At 39.3% G+C, this 19,343-nt stretch overlaps 1 protein-coding gene across 11 annotated transcripts in view; it reads right to left on the bottom strand.

Moving 5' to 3' along the window:
• Positions 1-2,338: 2,338 nt before the first annotated feature.
• hoxb3a (homeobox B3a) overlaps positions 2,339-19,343 on the bottom strand; it is a 54,890-nt gene continuing 37,885 nt past the window's right edge. For 5 of the 11 annotated variants that reach the window (XM_037978503.1, XM_037978501.1, XM_037978502.1 and 2 more), the window contains 3 exons: positions 10,725-10,802; positions 10,108-10,618; positions 2,339-5,900 (listed from right to left, as the gene is read on the bottom strand). In XM_037978503.1, coding sequence (XP_037834431.1) covers positions 5,044-5,900; positions 10,108-10,618; positions 10,725-10,802 — 1,446 coding nt within the window. In that variant the 3' untranslated portion in view covers positions 2,339-5,043. Of the gene's footprint in view, positions 5,901-10,107; positions 11,211-13,845; positions 14,224-19,343 lie in introns of those variants that run through there. The other 6 variants (XM_025010139.2, XM_017434425.3, XM_037978504.1 and 3 more) reach the window with 5 other exon arrangements.

Below are 19,343 nucleotides of genomic sequence, written 5' to 3'. Positions count from 1 at the left end.
CACAGCACAGAGCTTTTTAAAATTTATTTTGTTCATTTTTTATTTCTAAACTATTTGTTTCACATTCTCAGGAGATGTTTGACGGAGAGCAGAAACTATTTTTAATGCCACGTTTAATCCAGACATGGAGCGCGAGCCTCAGCCACCTGACGATAAAGGATTTTATTTTATTTGAATGAGGACTCCATGATTTTCGTATTATAGTTACAGGTATTTACAGAGCAAACCTCACAAAAAAACATACTTTTAAAATTAAATCATATCAAAAATACTAGTAAACATAATGTTATTTTTTTCAACACCGTAATGTTACAACGTGTGAGTCAATAATAATAATATTAGGCCTACTAATAATATTATTGTTACAGCTACTGCTAATAAGAGTAAAAGTAGCCTAATAATAATAATAATAATAATAATAATAATTGACCACTCTAAAGTCCATTTATGATAAAAAATATTTTACCTCTTTTCTTTGAACTGCTACAAAACCTAAAAGTTAAAAACAACTGCAGTACAACACTACTGCTGCTACTACTACTACTACTACTGCTACTACTACTAATAATAATAATAATCTGCCTGATCTCACAGAAAAGTGTTAACAACCAGCGACCTCTAATTTAAATTGTCGTTATTTGATGACATTTAGTCACACTGGTCAGATCACTAACTATTTCAATACATTCCCAGCATAGTGATAAGCATAGTGTTTTTGTTAAAAAATAAAGCACAAATTTTTTGTTTTAAGAGGACCAGGCTCAGTCCACGTTGTGCACTCCGTCCTGCTCTCAGCTGTAGTGTGGAAACCAACCGAGCTCTCCATCTGCTTTTATGAGGCAATAAATCAGAGCCAATCTCTGCTTATTGGTGTTTTTATTGTCTGTTAGTCCAGAGGAGATGTAAAGGGAAGTACAGCCGTTATTTATGGCATCCTGATTTATGTCCCAAGTTTTCTGCTGCTCTCAGGCTTCTGAGAAGATAAAACAGACGGGAAAAAGGGGGCCAAAGAGAGGTGGGGTTGGAGTCAAAAATCACGTGGAGCAGATGCAGGCCTCTAAGGGTTCCTTTTTTTCTGTGGGTGGGTGAAGAGAGGCGGGAACACAAGCTTAACATTATCACGTGGTCCTAAGTGAAGGATCAGCACATATGAGTTTTTTGCAAGACGAGATGCTGAGATAGAAAAGAAATGGATGTAAGAAAAAAGAGAACACATTTTATTTTAAAGACACAGAGGATGCAGAAGGTCCTCATATGTCTTGCCATTTATGGATGTGTGAATCAGTGTCCTACTCTCCAAGTCTGCCTGGTTGTTTTTAGCTCCAGTGTGTCACTAAATTAGCCTGAGTTTTGCAATTTAGTCTTCTTTGCAGTTGTCAGACAAAAATAGCTGTAAAAGCTCTTGAACAATAGATTAAGAATCAAGCTTCTTTTAGGAGCAAAATATATCTTAGATATTGTGTTCACGTGACCTAGTTTGCATTTGAGTTCAAAAGCTGATATTGGTGGGTTGCCAAACTTTTCAGCTTTTGACCCATAAAATAAAAGCTGCAGAGACTCATCATTCTTGCTGGTTGATGTAGACAAACATTACAAATAAGCCTTTTGATAAAGGGTCTTGTCAACCATTTTATTTTCTATTTATGACAGCTTTTTAATAATAGTTAAGATAAATATGTTACTGGCAACAATTTTTCTAAGTTAATTTGAATCCTTTAGACCTTTTCAAGACTTGACACTTGGTGTTTCTTGTCCCAACCCCAACTTTGGGAACTACTGGACTAGTTGGCCCGAGTGTGACTAGTACATTTCTCTCTAAAAGTGATCTGGATCATTCAAAGTCTTACTATATGTGCCACAAAATGAGCAGATCTGAATACTTCTTACAGATAAAAAGTCATTAATTTGGTAGCTGACATGTTACATGCAGTTTTAGATTGTGATTACATGTTTTGTCCTCAGGATTCTCTAATACAGACTACAGAGTTAAGTTATAACTTTATGTATTTTGGAAGAAATCCCACCTGATCTTCGCTGCATCGCTATGTTTTTTATGGTTAAAGACTTCAGACAGAAATAAGAATGATGCTCAGTATACATAAAGTTTAGCCATAACAACTGCTATGTTGACTTGTTCTTTTATAGCATTGAATCTATCCCAATGCAATTTATTATAAAGAACCAAGGGCAGTAAAAAGTGTTTGTATTTTGCCTTGACAATATATATAATATATATTTGGTCACTAGATCGCTTCCTCATATTTTCTTGTGATTATTTACCAGCGCTTTATGAATGATTTGTTTTGCTCTTGAGTATCTCAAAAGAACCGACGATTGCTCTGAATAACATAAACTTTTATTAAAGAATTGTTTGACAGACAATTCTCTCGACAATGAAGGGAAAAAAGGAGCTACAAAGGACAAAAAAAAAAAGAAATTTCTTTTCTCCAAAGGACTTGTTCATTTCTCCAACTAATAGTTTGTCTCTATTTTCTGACTATGTATGTGTGGGTTACCAATCCCCAACACTTGCCTTTTCCCTGTACAAGTCAAGACATTTATGTACAAGGATCATAATAGTAACAAAAGCTACTTATTTTCTTCTAAAATACAAGAACTAAAAAAGTAATTTCAATACAATGGACAAGAGGAAACACAATGTTTTTTTTCTTTTCTTAACAGGTAAATACTAAAAAAGTACAGTCTTTTTTTCTCAATATAAATACATGGAGGATAAATAATATTAATACAAAACAGAAAGTCTTTTTAAACTGGCTATAACAAATAAATATTTATATATGAATGTTCGCTTGAACACACATTGACGAAAGACGCTTTGATTGGAAGGCCTTCCGTCTTCAAAATAGGATTTTATTATTATTTTTTAACCTTTAACCATCAAAATGTAAACTCTAAGTGCATCAATGATGCCCAGGTGTACAAAGCATTTGTGTAAAATATGAACATTTTAAAACAACTCCATGGATTTACTTCCTGAACATCAGTGAAATAGGGATCAAGCACTAAGAGTGTCCCTGTTCTGAACTCTGGGTGAAACAGTTGTAAGCGTCTGACATGACTTATCCCAAAAATGCCCTCACTGAAAGTTTGAACAAATAAATCCAGTTGTTTTAAAGAGAAATGTTGTACACACCTGCTCGGATTCCTGGGACATGCATTTTTTTTTTTGTTCAAATATATACCCTGTTTCCACGTTAAAAGTCAAGACATGTGGGAACAAAAACAAAACAAAACTAACAAACAAAAAAGAAAAGAAAAACAACAGAAAAAAATATGAATTTTATGCATTGGCATCCTCCAAAGTAGGAAATGGGGTGGGGCTTAGGAGAAGGGACAAGGGGGATGTCAATGATTTACTCAAACATAAATAAAAACTTCTCACAACTCTTATTATTTACCCTGTTTCAACGATGTGCCAAAATAAGGACACTAAAAATTTATCTTCCGTGCTCACTCGTGTTTGTTTGAGGATGTCAGCAGCTGGCAGATTCTAGTTGTGGATGTACGCCAGTGAGTGGAAGTTAGCTTAGTGTTGCTGTATGTGTGTATATGCATGACTGTGTGATAAAGTAGCGCAGCACGATCATGTGCCTCTCAAAGCTAGTTTAGCATTTGAGCTCATATGTTCCTAAATCCTGTTACAGCGATGGGTGGGAGGGATGTGTGTGTGAGTGTATGGTTGTGTGTTGGAAGAGTAGGGGAACAGGGAGCGATCCGGTTAGTAATGATTCAGTCTAGACAGACAGAGACAGGTACTGCAGGAAGCAGAAAGAGACAGTGAATGAAAGGCCGTCCAGTGGTTTTGATGTGCTTCATAAAACAGGGGCCACAAAGGGAAATGGGTGCTACTAGCTCCAGCCATATACTTCTGCTCCGCCTTTCGCTCCAGCTGATGGAGAGGCAGAGCACTCCACATAGCTCAGCTCTGCTGACAACAACATGTGTTGCCCGCGGGGGGGGGGGAACTCAGCATAATAAATCTAACCACCTCCTTAACTGCACATTAAAATCTCAACTATTTCATCTACCATGCGGGAGAGTTGTGTTTAAGTGTGTCTTAGGGGGAAATTTTAGCATCGAATGACAATTTTAAACTACACAGTATCTATAAAAGGGTCATTATAGTTTTTTTTTTCTTTTAAACTACATGCTAGCTTTACTACTGTTGCAATTTATTTCACCTCCCACAAAAACTGTTCAGAAAAGTCCATTGATTCATTATAAATTCATGGATCAAATATATTTCATTATTTGCCACACATATTTTACTTAATGACATAAATATAGAGATGACTTTCTAAAACTTGTTTGTTAATTCTGACAAGGACTTTTAATTACAAATTAACACTTGTTTAGTTTCTGAACAATGGTACTAATTAAAGATACAGCCCAGTGTGGGGATTGACTGTGGACCTTGATTTCAGTGTCTCCAATAAGCTTCAAAGCCAAATAAAGACAAAATACACTCAAATGGTAATTAATAGGTTAAAAAAGTTTAAAAAGCATCTATGAAATAAGTCAAGAGAGAGAAAAATGTTTGAAAATATATTTAAACATTACTGAATGTAAATTTAGAGATGATGTTATAAATGAAACGGTAAATTCTTTGAAAAGTTCTGTTTTTAATTTTTAGTGTGAGAGTGTAAATTTTACTAGCTGGCAATTTTAGTCAAAGCTTTTAGATTTCATATTTTAGGGGCAACTATTGAGATTCTATTTCCTAATTTAGCAAAAGTAATAGCTCCTTTATTGCAACAGTAAAGGCCCAAACCTTTGACACTTCTTTTACGGTGGCAGTAAAACGACAGAGGTGACTGGACAATATCAAACACTGATTCTTATTTGATTGTAACATATGACAAACCACTGGATGGCTCTTGCCCGTCTTGCTTTGTCTCTCCTGCTGTCCCATTGCAGCGGCAGAGTCCCCACAATGTAGTTAGTCTGTTAGTGAGTCATGTCATGTTACTAGTTCTGTTTTGTCTTCACTAGTTCCTACATTTTTACTTTGTTCCAAACCTGCTACAGGTGAGTGAGCTTGGGTGCTTCTTGGATTCTGCCCTGAGTTGAGGTGTGGTGCGCCGACAGCTCAGTGTAAGTCGGGTGTGTGGGTGGATCACAGGGACCCTGAGGCCCCCCTCCACCCACATGGTGCTGGTTGGTGGTCGACATGGACCCTCCGACATTGTAGTCCATGGTTTGGTGGTGGGGCGGCGTGGGACCAAGGTGATTTAGCCCGTACATGGAGGGACCCGAGACAGGCATGGGTTCTACATAGCTGCCACCCCCAACGTAGACTGGACTGGCTTGCATGTTAGTAGGTGTCCCATAGCCAGCATTGTTGGACTGCACTAAGTTATGGTGGGGGTCACCATAGTCTGGATCTGGGGCACCATACTTCTGTGGGGGGCACCCCTTCATAGGAACATTGGAATAGGCAGTGGACATAGAATAAGACACTCCCTGATGGAGCTTTCCAAAGGATGGTGGAGAAGGGGTATCGTAGGCAGGCACCCCTCCTCCTCCTCCCATAGGATGCATTGAGTTCAGGAAGCTAGCAGAAGACTGCATGGGCAGAGGAGGGGAGCCTGTCGGCGACGGTCCTCCAGAGCTGGAGCTCAAGCCCTTTGACTTCTGATCCTTCTTGTACTTCATGCGTCGGTTCTGGAACCAGATCTTGATCTGGCGTTCAGACAAGTTGAGCAAGTTGGCCATTTCCACACGCCGTGGGCGACACAGGTACCGGTTGAAGTGAAACTCCTTCTCTAGCTCAACCAGCTGAGCACTGGTGTAGGCCGTGCGAGCTCGCTTAGATGACGCAGAGGAGCCTCCAGTAGGACTCTTCTCCCCACTGCTGCCACTCTCAGTTCCTGCTGATGCTGAGCAGAGAAGAGAAAACATTCAACATGCATTAAGATGGCATGGAAACAGAGAAACAATGACATTCAAGAACATGAAAGGGAAAAGCGCAACAGCAGAACAAAAAAGTTGTATATATTAAAAAAAGAATAACAATAACTAGAACATTCCAAAAAAAATTTGAAGGATGCCAATGCAGCTCCTTCAAATTTCAGTCATTACTTTTTGTAATATTTTAAGCTAACATAAAATGCCAACATTTTAATGTATAAACTCTATAAAAGTGAAAAGGCAACCAAAGTCTAAAGAAATGGTAAAGCTGCTGCTAGTGGCACATTAAGGTAACCATAGTAACCACACACTAATATCTCTCTGCAAGTCAATGAAAGGCAAACAAAAATGCAAACTGAAAAGTAAGGCTCAACCAAGCAGAATCTATAAGTCAGATCTAAAAAATTCTTCAACAAAGACGAACAGAAGGCTTTGATGGTCACATATGTGAATTTTTGTTTCTATAATGTTGTACGTAGGAATTATAACTAAGTAATAAGACTATTTACTTCCAATTTTGAAGAGACTATTTTGAGCTAAAGTACAATAGATGTCTGTGGAAGCTTAGATGTGAATTCTTTGGAGGTTTGAGATTTGAGAGAAACAAGTTGTAATAAATCGTATAGCAATAAGAGATGCACTGAGTGAAAGAAGACAGAAATGCCTATACTCTGATGTATATTTTACTTATGTACCAAAAAAAGTTGTGAGAGTAAGAGGAGCTTGTTTGCAAAAGATATATTTTTTAGATAATTCAAAAGTTAGTGTGCCACATCATCATCTGTAAAAATCATAAAACTGAAACTGGGATCATGTAAAACCTCTAAAAGATATCAAAATTTCAAGTCAGACACGTAAAGTTCAAGTTTCTTGAACTTGCTTAAACTTTGAATAACGTTTCTACAATTTCATGCAGTTCTTTGCAGTTTTAGTCTACGTCGGGCAACATACCAGTACCTAAGGTCATATAATTTTATTCCCAATCAAGCTACACTTTTTGGTGTATAATTTGCATACTTTTTTCCAAATCGGTGCACATACTGAAATAAAAACTTTAAATCGGATAGTAATAGTAAGGCTTCAGTGTTTATGCATTTGCACCTGTAATATTCATGTGAAAAGACACTCATAGTAAAACTAAGAGTGACAGAGGTAGAGATGTTGCAATAGAACTAGGCTGCATGCTGGAGGAAATTGAAAGCATTCAGGTTCTTAATAAAGTGGTAGTGGTGGTGGGGGGATCTGGGCAAGCTGCCTAAATTATCCCCTGATATTAGTTGTCAACACTTCATAACAGTGGCAGTTATTAAGAGACAAAGGCCCTGGTGCTGGCCGAGAACACCTAAATTGCATCTTGGCTGGAGAGACAAACCCCCCACAGCAACAGCAGCTGCAGCACAAGGAACTGCTCACAGTTCAGTCAGCTCGCCAAGAAAAGTCCAACTTCTCACCTCGTCCATCTCACTATGGTGCTTAACTCTACCAGTACTGGAGAGTAACTCTGAGGCATTTCAGCAGAGAAGACTGACCATGTGAATTTATCAGATTATTATAGTTAACGGGTATTTTGTTTTACTGAGATGACTGATGATTTTATCATTTGGGTTGTGAGCCCAGAGCTTCAGACACCAATCATGCACCTTGTTGCCTGTTAGGGGGTGCAACTGAACAATATAAAGACCTTTCGAAAACAAGGGTGTTTTCTATTTTAACTGGGATTGATGCATTTTATTTTAGAACCATACAGCTTCAAGAAGATCTGTAAGCTAGCCAGACTCCACGCTAAGAAAAAACATTGGGTGTTGTGTGCCCTGATGAATTTAATGTTTTAACAGTCAGTGTAAGCAGCTTTTGTTGTATCAAAGCTATAATATGAGATAATAAACAAACTGTACCATAATCTATTTTATTTTGCTTCTTGTGTTTTTAGAAAACTTAGAAATCTATTGACTTCATTGTAATCCATTTGGTGAGGACAAAACTTCAAATAAATGTTATATTTTACAGTAAAGCAACCGGGTTCAGAGGAACCTGGCGACAACCTAACCGGCTTCTGTTACACTGCTAATATCCTGATTTTATAGTTGTAAGGCACAAACTTAAGATCCAAGTAAAGGGTGGCAAATGAGTGGGCTGTGTGAAAGTGTGTCTGTGTGTTGGCGGAGGTGCATCAGAAAATAATTGACATCCACAAAAAGTAGAGAGGGATGGAAAAGGAGAATGAGAAAAAGAAAATATGAAAGAAAAGAACAGGAGCAGAAGCTTTAGGCTGCTGGTTAAAAATCTTCCTCTTACTGATTAAGTTGATCAGCACTAACTGATGAGTAAGATTAAAACACATTTATTGTTCTACAAAGTTCAACTCTGATCTTTTGCTCTGTTTTTTAAAACAATGAAGAAAAAAAACCTGTGAATGCCCTTCATTCAGCATTTACTGCAAACAAGCCATTACATTTTAAGGAATTTTAGTTTTTTTCTTCTTAAACACATTTTACATGTTGACATTCAATGACAGCGCATCAAATTATTTTGGACTTGAGACAGAACTATGTCTGTATACCACTGCCTGTAAATATGCATGCAATGTAGATAAATGTGTTTACAATTCTGATTTACGGTGTCTCAACTTCTGAAGAATTTTTGCCAGCAGAATTTAGACAAATAATAATCTGTTGTTGATGAAAATTATGAAAACAAACAAGCGTTCTGTCAGTCTCATTCTTCATTTTTAGTGTTTGCTTTGTATCTTTTTGTAAAATAAATTGATTTGGCTAATTGTGTAAATGCCGAGTCACCATTCACACTATTGTTTTCCTGTTTATTGTTTCTTCTGTATGTTTTTGGACTAACTACTTTACTGTACTTTCAGCCAGTTTAATCTTCATATAAACAAATGTACAGGTCGTTCAGGACATTATGGCTATGATGTTTGTTTTTTTGTAACTTTTATACTTTTTGAATTTTTTAACTTTATGCACTATTTTTTCCTCACAGAAATGCATGGGGATCTCTTTAAATCCTTGAAAAACATTGCTCTTTGAATTCTTCTGTTTAGCTACTTTTAGCTTTTAGCTACTTTTTACTAGTTTTAGCCTTTAGCTATTAGTCTTAGCTTTTAGCTATGATGTTTCTAATTTCAAAATCTAGCTACCATTTTGTTAAGTTTAATTCTTACTTACTGTTTTGTTGATTTTATCTTTTAGCTATTGTTTAGTTAACTTTAGCTTTTTCTCAAATTTTCATTTTAGCTTTTTTCAGCTGATTATAGCTTTCAGCTCATTTTCTACAACTTTTAACTAAAAACAGATGAAATAGATAAATGAAGCAAGATAAAATTTCCTTACTTTTGGTAAAAATATTGGCACCCACAACAAAATGCTTTAGTGAATCCAGTTGTCCCGACCTCATAAAAGGTTTGTCATCGCCTGCCACCAAGGGAGATGGTTATGTTATTGCTTGTGTCTGTGTATGTTTTTGTGTTTGTCTGTTGTCAAAATATCTCATGACTACTGGAATTTCATTGAAACTTACTGAAGAAATTCATTGGATGGACATCTACAACAGATTAACTTTTGGAGTCAACCTGTATCAAGATGGCTGCCACAGCTAAATGACATGAGTCAAACCAAAATGGCTATAATTCTGGCAATTTTTCAGACATTGAGCTACAATTTGATGTGGTAGTTTCAAAGAGTCCTTCACAATACATACTCTGAAGGTGAGCTCTCACAATATCTCATAATTTTACTTTCAAGGTTAGACCAAATTTGCTAAAATTTCATTTTAATATTGTAAAATTAACCCAAGCTGCAATAAATGGACAGAATATGCCTGATTTTAGTTTCATTTGGTCACTTCCCTGTCTCAAATAGGCGTCTAAAAGAACTACTCCATGGAACCATTTGAAATTCTCCAGGGACCTGAGCGCAGAAAGAGGATGTTGATAAGAAAGGTGTGGAAAGAGGGATATGGTGATGGTAAAGAGAGACAGGGATGAAGAGGGATACTAATGAGAGTAGAAACATAGAGAAGACTGAATGAATAGAGGACTGAAGAAGCAGATAAAAGAAGTAAGAAACAGATAGAAAAAGAAAGACTGTCTTGTGGATGTGGTGGAGATTATATGGAGGCAATCATAACAAAGAGAAATACAACAATAGGTGTAATGTCACACACCATTGCCAGAGTTGTTGCTGGGAGAACAGTTTTTCTGCTTGGTGGTTTGTCGGCACTCTTTCATCCAGGGAAAGATCTGCTTTGCCAGTGTTGGGTTGGGTGGCAGTGAAGAGGAGGAGGACGTTGAAGATGATGAGGATGAAGAGGAATTTGATGACTTATTGAGGCCTGACTTGGAGACTGCAGAGGACCCAGCGCTGCCCCCTGGCTGCGGAGCTGCAGCGTTACCATTGGTGGGATTTGGGGGCAGTGGAGGGGACACCTGGGAGGCAGGGTGGTGCTCAGGCGGCAGGCTGGGCCTCATGCAGCTGCCGTTCAGCTCCTTGGTCTTGGCTAGCTGCTGCTGGTGGCCACCATTACTGCCCAGTGACTGCAAGGAGCAGGCGGAGTGCTGGTACGAATCCACATCCAGATGGGTCGCTGACTGGAAGGCAGGCTGGTGGTGGGACACTGGGACCGGGGCATCATAGCCCCCAAAGCCATTGGCAGAGGCCGCTCCGGCTCCTTGCACCTGGTATGAAGAGTAGCCACCAAAAAGCGTTGGAGAGTTGTCGTAGTACGTTGTCTTCTGCATTTCTGAGAGAGGTGGCAGCGTCTTGTTTTGCTCCAGTCCTTACTGAAAACCACTGCCGGAAGACCATTTGGTACCGGGGGTCACGTGACAGTGTCTCTCCAACGGTCCCCTGCAATCTGACCTGAAAGGTTAGGAGGAGACAGAATAAAGAAATGGCAGAGTTAAATCCATCTTCCTCCAATGAAAGGCACCATGACATGAATAGAAACCACTGCTTTTCTCTCCTCATCACCTGACCCTCCCCCACCCCTTCTGAGCCCAGTGCACAGCCAGCAGATGCTCTGGTGGAGGGGGCACGAGGAGGGCAAAATGTGTACCCTCACTCTGTACTCCCTCTCTCTAACTCACACACACACACACACACACACACACACACACACACAGCATTCTTAATCTGTTAAATTTTACAGCAATTACAAATAATCAATTTTCCTACAAACACTTGTTTTTATTAAGTTGTAATCTAGTTTCAAGATTGAAAAGAAAATGTATTTATTAATATTTTGTCATGCAATTTTTGTTTTTAGATTTAATCATTTAAGAAGTTTGATTTTTGAATGTAGAAACAGAATAAAATAAAATCCCTCATTTGAGCATTTTAAAAATGAATTTGACATATTTTAGTTTTTATTGTCGTCTGTAAAAAAAGTATATATAGAAGTATGTATGTGTAAATGTGCAGTTTTTTAAATTGTTGTGGTGCAATAGGCAAGAAAACGTGGCCTGAATGCATCATGTTTTGGGACTTTATGAAGGCAGCTTGTAATTCTGTCAGTCTGGTTCTGTGTGGGTCCTCCACGTGTGATTTACTGGGTTCTGCCTGCAGAGCTGTTAGTTCTCTCACTGTCACTCCGCAGGAGTCTACATCCCTGCAGCTTAATGATTAGTCCTGTTTTCACCCCTGGACAATATCTATATATTTTCACAGTTCAGAAGAACTAAGAACTGATGGCTGAATGTTGCCTATCTTATTCCAAAAAAAAAAAAAAAAATTAAGCAAGATTTAAAAAAAGGGGAAAATATATTACAAAAATAAAACTTATATAAAATTCTAATTATGGACATGGGGACTGGTCTTCTGAATGGCCTCAAGTCAAAGCTTACGTTTTAAATCAAACATGTATTTGAAAAAAATATATAGTTTTTTTGTTGTTGTTGTTTTTGATTTTTACTTTATAATTGTCGGGTTCTAATTTGGCCTTTTTAAATTAATATTTGGACAACAACAACGATTTGCTTGAATGAAAACCAGCAAAATAAACAAACAAAAAAAGAGATAGCTAGCTAGATAGATAGATAGATAGATAGATAGATAGATAGATAGATAGATAGATAGATAGATAGATAGATAGATAGATAGATAGATAGATAGATAGATAGATAGATAGACGTAGACTTCTCTAAAAGCAGCTTCTCTTTTTTCCCCTCCCATCAGAGCTAAAAATATTTCGAAGACTGCCACCAGACCAAAACCGAGCCAGCTCTACAGAACCACGGAGGCTTAAGGCTAACAAATAAAGGCCATATCTTTTATTTTTACCACTTTAGCAGCTGCAGTAGAAGATCCTCTGATTTTATGAAACTATAATTTATTTTCTGTTGGTTAGTGGACGGACTTCGTTGTGGAACAAAAAAAAGAAAAGAAAAAGAACAAATAAACAAAACAAGCGGAGCTAAACGCAGCTGAAGGAAACAGAACTGGGGAGAGATGTCTCACCGAAGCTAAAAGCCACATCGAAAATATGACACCGTGTTGTCGTTTCAGGCTTCATGTCGTTTCTTTCTTTCTTTTTTTTTAAACAGGTAGTCTAATCATGGTAACATTGCTTAAATAAAAAAAAACAAAAACAAAAATAAGGCCTCACAGCTAGATGCAAAACCACTGTTTTTTAAATTTATTTATTAATGTCCCAAATAATTTCCTCCAAATTGAATATAAAACCCCGACAATTCGTTCTAATCAGTTACTAAAATAACAATCTAACAATCTCACAATCTCTAACAATCTCAATCACAGCTGTCGTTTAAATTAGGTCCATATATACATATATATATATATATATATATATATATATATATATATATATATATATATATATATATATATATATATATATTCCTTGACAGTGCAGCCTTCACCCAGTTCTCAGCACATCACACATGTCAGCCATTTATCTTTCTGGTAGACAAGCTGGAATCCTAATTATTTACTCTGAGGAATAGTCCCAAGGAGAGAGAGAGAGAGAGAGAGAGAGAGAGAGAAGGGAGGCAGAGTGTGGGAGGAATATCTTATTAAATCATAACGCTGTTTCACCATTAAACGCGACACGTAATGTCTCTGCCCTTGGCATGTAGGGCTACAGCTTAATACAATCACCAAGTTTACTATACAGACGCCTCCCAGAATAATCGACGTACAGAAACAAGCTCCCAAACAAAAAAAAACAGGGAGGAGGAGGAGGGAGGGGGGACAGGGAGGAAGAGGTCGGCCTTGGTTTCCAGTGTCTGCGTTTTATCCCGGGATATAAAATTACAAATGGCGCCTGCCAGGAAGAGGCAGGGAGACAGAGAAAGAGAGAGGATCCATTAACTTGGACAATCCAGCACCGCTGCTGATTCTTTAGTCCCATTAACAGACACACACACAGAGAAGGGGGTGAGGGGGGAGGGTGAGGGGGGCAGAAACAAGAAACAACTGGCCTAATATGCGCCTATTGTTGTTATGATGTTGAGCTCAAAATCACAACGAAATATTTTGGAATGACTGAAAAGTCACCATTCTGGATGGTTTTGGCAGGAACGAAAGTTAATTCTGGTGAAATAAAAAAAAAAAAAAAACGAATCAGTGCGGAAGGACAAAGCGGGGAAAAAAAACATGGAGATGGGTCTCACGTTAAATGTGAATGGTTTTGTAAATAAACAGAGGCAGAACGAGAAGACATGAATAAAACAAGGCAGAGAGCAAGACGGAGGAGGACAGAAGTTCCAGCAGCTAAAAGCTTGATGAACTCTTCTTGAACCGGGATCCAGGTCTCAGGGCCCATAAATCACTGCCGCCGCTCACTAACTCAACAACCAGTACACATAAAGCCTGAGAAATGCTGTTTGTTTATGTGTTTTAGCTCGCGAGGTCCGGGCCGGCCTATTGGTGAGGGGCTTCTTACCTTACCTTAGCGCCGGTGATCCCGGTCCAGTCCGGCACGGACCCAGCAGCGCCGCATCATTCCTCACAAGGGCTCACGGAGGTGATCAGTGATAATAGTTGTGGAATAAATAAATACATAAATAAACAAACAGTATCTGTTTTGGTTTTTGCAGCCTCCTCCTTTTCCTCTGGTCTCCGCAGACCCGCTGTCGTCCGGAAACTAGCGCGGCCGATCCCGACCACCAGAACCTGCAGCGCAACACCTCCTCCTGGAGCCCCAGCTGCAGGAGCGGCTCACCGGGCTGCTCGGACCGGACTCCCTGCGGCATGAACGGCTGGCGGCGGAGGAGCGGGTCGGCGTGTGTGTGCGGATGGAGAGGGGTGGTGGTGGTGGTGGTGGGGGGGGGATAGGGTTCTGCAGAAATAAAGCTCAGTGTGGGAATATATATGTATATATATATATATATATATATATATATATATATATGTATATATATGTTCGAAAAGGAGCAGGTAGAAGATATAAGATCATATGATTTCCTGCCTCTCTCATACTCATCAACTTATAAACATTTGACTCTACAAACACCAANCCGCCCCGGCACCAGTGCCTCCGCCGCCGCCGCCGCCGCCGCCGCCGCTGCTGCTGCTGCTGCCGCCGAATAACAATGGCCTCGGGTTTCTCTCCCTTTTCAGCCCCTGTCGCTCACAGCTCCGACCCAGCCGACCAGACAGAACCGGCTCCGCCACCGAATGTTACCCCATATCATTCTGACTCATTATCCGCCTTCGTTGTTTTTGCTGCTTTTGTTCGCTTTCTCTCTCTCTCTCCCCCCTTCACACACCTCCGCCTCTCCTCCCCGGTTATCCTTCAGCGGCTCTCCTGTCTCCTCTGCTGCCGTCCTCCGTCGGCTCCCTCTCGGCCGGGAGAGGCGGTGGTTGCGGGGTTAGCCCTGGCGGAGGGGGCTGCCGCACATCAGGCTTTTTCCATAAAGACTATAATGTGTTGTATCGGCGCGCGGGTGTCAACAAGGCTCACGCGGCTGTTACATGACTCCCTTATCAAAGGGATCAGCGTCATTCACGAATTATGCTAATATGGCGGCTGGAGGTGAAGCGCTACTTCTCCAGCAGGACTCAGTCTGCTCAGGCTTTCCCATATCAGACCTTGAGCTAAACTCTGTCAACACTGAGCTAATCTACACTTTACACAACAAAATTAGGACATGCACATCTTGCACTGGCTCTGATCAAATGGCTTTTTTTTAATTTTTACTGCAAACATCAAACAGGCCACATATGAGCTGAAGGCTAAAGGCTGTAGTTGTGTGTTTGCAATCAAGAGCAAAACAATTGAATACAGGTTAAAATAAATGTAAAACCCGTTTTATGCACTGTTTACGCAGTTACATGTGGGCTGGGGATGTGCATGATTCACACAAATATGGAAGATATGGGCAAAAGTTATTTAGGAACTAAAACTGATCAATGTTTTTAAGAGCATCAAACTCAGAAATTGACTTTAAGCAAAATCCACATCTACCTCGGACCTTTTTAAGTATCTAGTTGAGTATATTGTTTCAGTCAAATAAAGATTACTGAGGGGTGAAGCAAAAGTAGAAGTTTCAGACCTCTTTTAAACATTTTCACTGTAGACACGTGCCTGTTTCTGATTGGTTGCTTGGTTCCATTAGTTCCTGAATGAAAAGTTAGTCTAAAAGAGTAACTACGTTGTGCAATTATAATCAGGAAAAACAGAGTAAAAAAAATCAAACTATAACTTTAAATGGCGAGTAAAACAAAAAAATATGTATAAGTTGCGAAAAAGAAGGCATGTTTATGTAAACATTTGAAGGCCCATTAATGACTGTCCGTTACAAGCTGTGTTTGCACCAAGTGGTGACAAATAGATAACCACAAGTTTTACTTTTCATTTCTCCCTTCGTTTGTGAAAGATTTTCACTGGGTCTTAAGGAAAAAAATACTACTAATAAAAAAGTAAATAAATAAATAGCATGATGATATTTCAAAGGCGGGATAGTAACAAAGCAGCTGTTAGACTAAAAAGATAAAAACGAGTTTCAATCTAAAGAAAAGCATGTTTGGAGAAAGTATATGATAAAAGAAAACATTCAAAATGTGTAATTATAAGAAATCAAATATTAAATATTGTGACTTCTACAGACACATGAGAGACGACAAGAAAATTAGGTGAAGTTGGTAAAACAAATTAAAAAAATAAAGAGTTAACAGTTCTTCATGCCAGCGTTTTAGACTGAGATCATATGCTGATAAATGACAGTTGTAGCGGATTAGGTCAAACCTTGAAAATAACATACTATGTGTCGCATTTAGAATGTGTGTTGTGAATGACTCTCAGCTAGTACGACATCAAAATGAGCTCAAAATCTGAATAACTACTTTTAAACGTACACCCAGTAGTTACTTTTTGACAGCTTAGTCACATTTCGTCAGGTCGTGCACGAGATATTTTGCTAAAGACAGAGTTGACTCCAGGAAACCGTGCACAATCTGTTCGCGTTCAGGGTATTTTTTTGGGATCACTATCGGCTACTCCAAATTTTTACTCAAAATCTGTAAAATTAATAGTTAAATACGTTTGTAGGTCAGTTGCCTGTGGCGGCCAGTTTTCTGTTAAAGCCCGTCTAGTAGTTCATGAGATATTTTACTAAAAGACAAGCGCACACACACACACAAACAAAAGCATTATCGTTCGCCTTTGCCTTTTTGTTGCGGGCTATAAAAAAGCAGGAGCACCCAGAAGGGAACAGACAGAGACCAAAATGGAAATGAAAATATGAAGGTGCACACTCCCTCCTCCTTCTCCTCCTCTTCTCTCTCACTTCTCTATTTTTATTATGCAGGACGCTTCTCGTGTCGTTTTTATGCCTACACAAGATTTATGAGTTCCCTTGTGCCCAGCAGCGCACGCGCACGCGGGTGTGTAAACAGTTAAAACAGATAGCTCCGGCTGCGCTCTGCTGAATGAGAGGATGAGCTCGGTGTAGGTGGAAGGTGGGAGCCTGAAATGTGTCCGTCTGCAACTTTTCTTCACCAAAAAACAAAAAAAGAACAAAAAAGCAGCCTCTGCACGGACCGACGGATGTGCTGAAAACCCTCATCACTCATTAACCAAACGGTTAATCAGCTCTTTTTTTGTCTCCATCCTCAGAACAGAACCGTGGAGAAACAGGCGCACGGAGGATTCCACTGTGACTCTGCGCTGACTTGCAACAGCAGGCTCGTGCTTGTAAAATGAAGGCAGGGATCCTTCGTTTTTCTTTGGATAACAGACGCATGTCGACGGTTTGGGTTTCGCACTGAGTCCCGGATATTGGCTTTCACAGCTCTGTCTCGGTGCCTCGCAGATCTGTACAAATCCAGTTTTTCTTTTCTTCCCACTGGGATTTCAGACATGGAGGTCACAGGGAATGACACAAAGGAATTTCCTCTGATTCCGGCTTCGTGGAAATCACCTTGTCAGCGCCATGTTTGCTGCTGGAGTTTTTTTTTATTATTATTATTGTTAATATTGATATTATTTTTAACCAACTCTTCCTAAAACTATCGTAGTTATTCCTCATGTATGCCTTTTATACGGACACCACATGGACAAGTACCATGTTAGCTTTTGTAATTATGACTCTTTTTGTCAGCATCAGTGTCATTACTGCAAATAGAAACGTGTTATTTTAATAACTGTCTGTCACCCGAGCAACTGGGCCATGTTTGTTATTACATTACATAATATTGCGTTCACTATTCACCTATTCACACTCACTACACCTCCATGCTAATGCAATCATATTAAGCCAGTCAGTCAAAAAACAGTACTAGTAATAACAATGAGCTATTTGTTGGGTTTATACGAAAAAATACAAATAAAAACGAAATAAATAAGTAGAAGATGTGGAAATGGCCACATTTCTGGGAATTTTCCCAATTATTTGTGGTGTATCTAATCACTCTTTGAGCTTTTTTTTTAAGGGATCTGTCATTTGTCACTGAATCAGACTACAGATAGGTCTCCGAGTTTGTTTTAGGCGAAGAAAAAAAAAGACAGCAGCACTCACTGAGAGTTTTCCCCCGTTTTCCCCCTCATTGGTCGTTAAAAAGATAAATAAAAACAGCTTCCAGACAGCTCCGAAAAAGACTAGGATAAACAAGGAAATTTAAGACAAGAGATGATAAAGAAATAAAGAAACACATGAAAATAACTGTGAATACGAATATAAAGCGTCGAGCCTTAATCGAACATTTTCGAACTAGAGAGCAGCGCAGAGAAAGATAAGGCTGGATGAGAAAGGGTGTGACGTGAGATGAAATCACATTACACTTTATTCCCAAAATGTTTTTTTTTTCTACTGCAAGTTTCTTTTTCCTTTTTTTCTCCAACAATAATCTTTGCGCACCATCAAGTAGATAAACATCATTAATACATTTAGAGAAATAGGGACAGAAAGAAAGAGCAATCCTCATCCACACTCTGAATGAATGGCCAAATAATTGAAAGCGGAAATAAACAGCGATAATAAAAGAAATGATACTAAATCAGCAACTTAAGCAGGAACAACTCAAACACAAACCAACGAAATACCAGAGCGTCGATTATTTCGATGCAGCTCCTTTGCACAACATCCTGAAAACGCAACAATCCCCATAAAAACGAATTCTAAAGGTTCTTAAACATCAAACCAAGGAAAAGGGAGATTTATCCCTGCAGCATCAGTCATAAATTCATCCTGGGCCAAGTCAGTGTTGCCTTCATGTCGCATGCGCGTTCTAATTATATAATAATATAGGAGCAAATAAAAAGCTCTGTACTTATTGCGTCAGGTTGTTCAAATCACAGCTTGTGTGTCTCACTGTGCGCCTGTTTCTGCGCCTGACAGCTTCTCCTTCAACACATAAATCAAAAAAAGCACAGAATCCCCGCAGCAGCAGGGCCGGCACTTCAGCTGCCTCAAAATCACACTTTTTACAGTTTCCACTCACGCACAGCTCTCGCTCCGCTCCATCCCGGTCACAGCAGCACCGCCTCTCACGAGTGTCTCGCCCTCCTTCTTTAGCCCCTCTGACGGCGCGGAACAGGAGGCGAGAACTAATCTGAAGTTGTGCTGAAAATGATGCAGGGAGCTTAGCGGACGCTCAACAGGCCGAGACAAAGAGAGGAGGCCTCCTCCAGAGGCCCCCGAAATGCTGAGGAGTCAAAATGGGAGCCGAGGAAGAAGGGTAGTGGGGGGTGGGTTCAGACACTATCTGGACCCTGACCCAAAATAATGTGCGGCTCTAGATGTGCTGAAAGTTTAAAAGCAAACACAAAAGCCCTGCAAGAAATTTCTGTTGGAGCATCAATAAACAGAAAGCAGCAGGATTGGGGCTTTGAGAGATGAAAAGATGCACCAAAATCTGAAAATAATCGAGAAAGTCAATGTATGTTGTTTTTATGATCTTAAATCTAAACCACTTCAAAAAAGAACCATTTTGCTCCAGCTT

Source organism: Kryptolebias marmoratus, linkage group LG12 (genome assembly GCF_001649575.2).
Source record: "Kryptolebias marmoratus isolate JLee-2015 linkage group LG12, ASM164957v2, whole genome shotgun sequence".
Lineage (NCBI taxonomy): Eukaryota > Metazoa > Chordata > Actinopteri > Cyprinodontiformes > Rivulidae > Kryptolebias > Kryptolebias marmoratus.
This window is presented reverse-complemented; position numbering and strand designations above follow the sequence as displayed.